At 63.4% G+C, this 5,388-nt stretch overlaps 1 protein-coding gene across 1 annotated transcript; it reads right to left on the reverse strand.

The window, feature by feature from the left end:
* Positions 1-1,951: 1,951 nt before the first annotated feature.
* Positions 1,952-4,464, reverse strand: ANKRD33 (ankyrin repeat domain 33). The gene is given in 5 exon segments (XM_050914063.1): positions 1,952-2,730; positions 2,870-3,010; positions 3,763-3,892; positions 4,163-4,272; positions 4,275-4,464. Coding segments are annotated over 5 exon segments (1,350 nt in total).
* Between the last annotated feature and the right edge of the window lie 924 nt (positions 4,465-5,388).

Raw genomic sequence — 5,388 nt, forward strand, 5'->3', positions numbered from 1 at the left:
CACTGCCGCCATGGCAAAGCAAATTCATCCAGAGCTGGGACTGACCGTAGAGGTACATTAATGAACGTCCCAAACCCACCCCAGGCGCTCTCAGCTGCAGGCAGGGCGATCCCTGCCCTGCTCCGCACTCGTGCCGGTGCCAGCCCCCGGCTGGGGCAGACGGGGTGAATCAGCAGGGATGGGCGCCCGCCTCGGCGCTGGGCTGAGCGCTGGCGCGCCGGCAGCACCGCGACTCGCGGTCCCACGCCGGCCCTGCCTGCCATGGCGCAACCTCCCGCCACCCCCTCGAAGCCAAAGCGAGATTTTCCATCAGCGTTTGGGCGCTCATCGCCGCGCGTGCTGTGGCTTCGTCCCGCAGAAGGGTGCAGGTCCCCCCGGGCCGCGGTCGGATGCGTCCCGCCACCCCTCGGGGTTTCACCGAGCCGTCCCCGCAGCGGCAGAGGAGGACGAGGGGCCGGCGGGAGCCCGGCTCTCCCTTCCCCCTGCACGGCAGGAGCCGGGGCTGGCGCGGCGCGTGCGATGGCTGCTCCATGTGCCGTCCGCCCCCGGCTCATCTGCGAGCCGCCGCCGGGAGCTGGCGAAGGAGGGCAGCCACGTGCCGGGGAGCCCGACGCGAGCCAAGGGCTGGAGGGGAACAGACGGGGAGGTTGCAGCTCCTTCCCGACGAGCATCCTTCCCTGCCTGCCCGCGACTCGGCCCAAACCTGCTGGTGCCCCCCAAAAGGCAGAGCTGAAGCCTAAAAGAGGGGAGTGGGGGCTTTTGTCCCCCGAAAGAAGGGAGCGGTGAAGGGAGGGAGCTCCGTCCTGGGCTGCGTGCCTGGCCAAGGGTTATTTATTACCTGGATAACGAGTGCTTCGAGTGGCTCTCGCTGCCAGTCGCTCTCCCTGGGGGTCAAACCCTGGGTGCTCGGGTGCTGCAGGAGCCAGCGTGGCTGCTCAGGGTGGCCGGTACCCTGGTTTCACCTTCCTGCGCCCCAGGATGGAGCTGGATTGAAGAGGAGCTCGAACCATGGGGAGCACAAGCTCGCTGCCGCTGCAGCACGTCCAGTGTGCGCCAGCACCCAACAAAAAAGCAGCTGCACGGCTCCCTGGGGGAGCGGGTCCCGGGGGGCTGCACGGGTGCAGGTGAGGGGTCCCGGGGCTCCACGTGGGCACAGGCTGGAGCTCCCGGAGCGTGGTTTGCTTGGGAACAGGGACCACCGGGTCCTGTCCTGGGCAATGTTGGAGCACAAAAGCTGCAGCTGGGGATGGAGCCCACGAGCAACCCCAGGTTTGGTTTCCAGCCCATGCCTGGCACCCAGAGCTCCTGTTAACCCTCCTGCAGCGTGGCGATGCTTCCCCGCGCTGAGCCTTGGTTTGTCCATCTGCGACCCAGGAATACACGGGAGTGGGGAAGTTAACGTCACCGAGGGGGTGACGGGGTGGACGGGGGATGCTGGCAGCAAGGGGGAAGCGTTCCTGCCAGCCCGACAAGCAACCCTGAGCTCGATTCATTAAATCAATCCTGTTAACATGGCAACCACTTCCATTTTAATTTGCACGGCCACGTTCCACCACGTGCTGCAATAGCGAGATCTCAGGAAGATCAAAGAGGCAAAAAAAAAAAAAAAAGAAGAAAAAAAAAGGAAAAAAGAAAAGAGCCGCTTCCGCCACAGACCTGCTCGCCGGCAGAGCCAGAGCCCGGCCAGGGCAGGGTCTCAGCACATGGGAGCCCAGCACAACCAGAGCCAGGCCGGGGTGGCCGCCCTCGAGGCGGGAGAGGACGAGGGGCCAGGCAGGGGGTCGGGGACCCAGGACCACAGGGGCTGGGGCATCTCAGCTGAGTACATCCACAGCCTCCTCCTCCCTCGGGCATCACCATCCCGCCGGGGAAGGAAACCACCCCTGGGCCAAAAAAGCGAGCAGGTCCACAGGGACGGCTGGGACCTCGCCCCCACCCCGACACCTCTGGCTTAGCATCTCTTCCCCCCTTTCTTCTTTTTCTCCTCGCTCTTCGCCTCCTTGGCCGCTCTCTTCTCCTCCTTCAGCTCCTTGTACCTCCACTTGGGTGGCTGCAGCAGGTCCTTTTCCCCCCCGCGCCGCCTCCGCTCCCTCGAGCGGGCGGGCAGGCAGGAGGCTTTGCTCACTTTGATTTTCGGGATGGGCTCTCCGGGGAAGATGCTGTTCCCGCGCCGCAGCCGCAGGGGCAGGAAGCTCAAGAGGCCGCCGGCCGGCCGGCGCGGCGGCAGGAGCCGGATCTCCGACACGGCTTGGCCGTTGCAAGAGGATGCACTGGTGCCAGGGCACGAGGTGGGTTCTGGCTCGGCATCCGGATCCGGCACGTGCTGCCTGAGGATCTCCGGCACGGACAGCCTGCGCTTGCCCACCTCGGGGGGGCTGTCGGGGCAGACGGTTTGGCAAGCGGTGGCCACGAAGGGGCTGGCGAGGGAGGTGGTCATCCTCACCATGTGGTCCATCACGCCATCCTCCTTGGGGTCGTGGGGGAAGCTGAAGGTGAACATGGATCGGATCTTCTCCGACAGCCTCTTGCCCCTGGATTTAGGGCTCAGGGCTTTGGCCACCAGCTCAGCCAGGGCCGGCCACTCGGGCCGGTACTGGGTGCCGAACTGCTCCGCCCGTGGGTGCCGCAGGAGGCTCCGGATCCGCACGGTCGTCTCGAAGCGGCCGGTGAAGGCTGCCCACTCCCCGGCCGTCTTCCCCTTGATGGGATCCACCGCTTGCAGGTCTGCTCCTGGAGACACCGGGATGCAGAGAGCATCACCGCAGCGTCCCACCCTGTCCCACCCCAGAGCACAGGGTGCAAGCACAGGGTGAGCAGCAATGCCACCCCTTCCCAAAAAATCCCGGAAAGTCCCTGGGGAGATGCTCACCGGCCAGGAGCAGGGCAGCCACGCAGTCCTGCCGCCCCTGCACCGCAGCCTTCATCAGCGCCGTCAGGCCCCGGGGGTCTCGTTTGTCCACCTCGAGCATGGGGTAGTAGTTGAGGAGGTAGTTGACGATGGTGATGTGTCCTTAACAGCCAGAGAGAAGCTGTGTTAGAGTTTCGACAGTTAAGGAGTGATAACTGCTGATCCCTGTCGGAGAAAGGGTATTTAGCAACTGCATCTCATGAGGACAAAGATGCAGAAACGTGGAGGGATCAGGACTGAAAGGGTTTGGGTTTATTTTGTTTTGGGTTTGGCCGTGCAGGGAACAGCGCTGGCGCACCAGCTGCTTCAGCAGAGAATGCAGGAAAGAGTCCAAAAATGCAAAAAAATCATCAGCTGCAGCAAAGATAAAGTGGGAATAAAGGGTGATCCCCACCTTGAGACCCTCCTCCTTTTCCCCACATTTAATCACGGCGGAGGGAGCCGGACTCTTCTGCCGTAATGCGGGAAACCATCGTGACCGGAGATTTGGTCCCTACACGTGGCACTTGCCAGCTCGGACCTTGTGTGCAGGTAAATCACCGCGGCTCACGGGGCTTTTCCGGAGCGTGCGAGGCGGCTCCGGCTCAGCTCTGCCGCTCGACACGACTGCTGGGGCAGGGCACGTTGCAAGACAGCATTGCTGTAGGAATCTCCATTTTTGCATCACCTACCCAGTTTTAAAACGGTGCTAAGATGAACCGTAAACTTAGATGGGGAGGGTCACATCCCTCGGGACCCTCGGCTTTCCCGATGGCTCATTTCAGGGTTTTGGGAGGGAAAGCACAGGGGGCCACACCACTTCCCGAGGGGTCTCGCGGGGGCTGCCCCGTGCCGAGGCCGAGCGCGGTGCCCACCTGCCTGGGCTGCCATCATGAGGGCCGTGTTCCCATCCTTGTCCTGCTGGTTGACGTTTATGTAGGGGCACTTCTGCAGCAGGGGCACGATGTCCACAAAGCCCTTGTAGCAGGCGACCATCAGCCCGTTCTGGAGAGGGAGCAGCGCTCAGCACCGGGGCCGGCACTGCACCGTTCTCCCCACCGCAGTGCTCCCCATGGCCCCCCCACCCCAAACCAGACAGGCTCAGGATGGGAGGACAGACGAGGTTCTGCTCCAAGGATTCGATCAATCCCAGAAGACCCATCCCTTGTCAAAGCCGTCCCACCCAGGACTCTCCCTCCTGCCCCATCCTTCAGGATTTGCCTGTTCCCGGGAAATCCTCTTTCTGCTCCGCAGGGTGCCCACCCAGCCACTCACCCTCCCGTTGATGTCCAGCTCCGTGGCCTCACTCCGAGTCACCCCGTGCTCCAGCCTCTCCTGCACCAGCTTGGCATCGTTCCTGGCGCAGCACTGGTAGAGGCTGAGGTCCCGGCACCGCCGGCCCCCAGGGAGAGCTCGTAGCAAGGGTAGACGGAGTCGTCGGAGAAGATGCTGCTGGTGTCCGAGGGCTCCGACTCCGACTCCTCCTCCTCCTCCTCATAGTGCAGCTCTGGGTCGGAGGCATCCAGGCTGGAAGCGGGGGCTGCAGCATGTTCTCCTCCACCGCAGGCATCTGTCATCCGGCCCGGCCAGGGGGAGCGAGCCCAGCTTGGCCCCGAGCCCTGCCTGGGGCCGGGAGCCTTTCCCGAGGGGATGAGGGGGCACTCCGGACCGTTCACTCCCCCTGTGCAGACACAGAGTGGGCGTGGGAACCGTGTAGGCTCCGGCATCCCTTGTCCCACCGGGAAGCCTCGGCCAGCTCCCAGCCACCGGCACAGCCTGTGGGTCCAGTTTCCATCCCCTGCCCCACGCGAATGCTTGCACTGGGAGCTTGGATGCTGCGAAACCCCAGGTGGGGAGCAGCTCCCACGGCACCGTCTCCAGTGCAGAGCGGGGAAAACCGAGGGACGTCTTGGGAGTTTGGAAGGCGGATAAATGTCCCATGGTCTAGGGGTTGAAACCAGGCGGGTGGGGAGATTGGGAATGTCTCCGGGGCGGTAGGGATGCCGATCGGGACACTGGACGCAGCCGGGCTGTCGTGCCAAGCGCCAGCAGGAAGGGCACATCTCCATCCCTCCCCGTGCCACACGGCCGGCGTCTGAGCCCTTCCCACGGTGCCCTCCCCACTTAACTGTTGCACACCAAAGCAGCTGCAGGACCTTTCCTAGCAGCAGAACCAGAGCAGTGTACAGAGAGAAGGGTTAAATCCGGCTCTTTATAACCAAGCAGCAGGAGAGCAGAGGCCGGGGCAGCTCCCGGCTCCCCGAGAGCCCCTTAAACCGTGCGACACGGCAACCCACAGCCCTGCCACAGGAGCTCTGGGGCAGGGACAGACCGGCTCCAGCCTGGCAGCAGAAATGAAACCATTTTGCTTCTAAGTAGAAGCCAACCATTAACTGATTAGTGCTGTGAAAGGAAGAAAGCCTTCACAATTCCATTAGACTCTCCCAACCCTCTTAGACATCCCAAAGCAGGTTCTGGGGGTGAGGGATGTTCTTCTCACC

Source organism: Gymnogyps californianus, unplaced genomic scaffold (assembly GCF_018139145.2).
Source record: "Gymnogyps californianus isolate 813 unplaced genomic scaffold, ASM1813914v2 HiC_scaffold_32, whole genome shotgun sequence".
Taxonomy (NCBI): domain Eukaryota; kingdom Metazoa; phylum Chordata; class Aves; order Accipitriformes; family Cathartidae; genus Gymnogyps; species Gymnogyps californianus.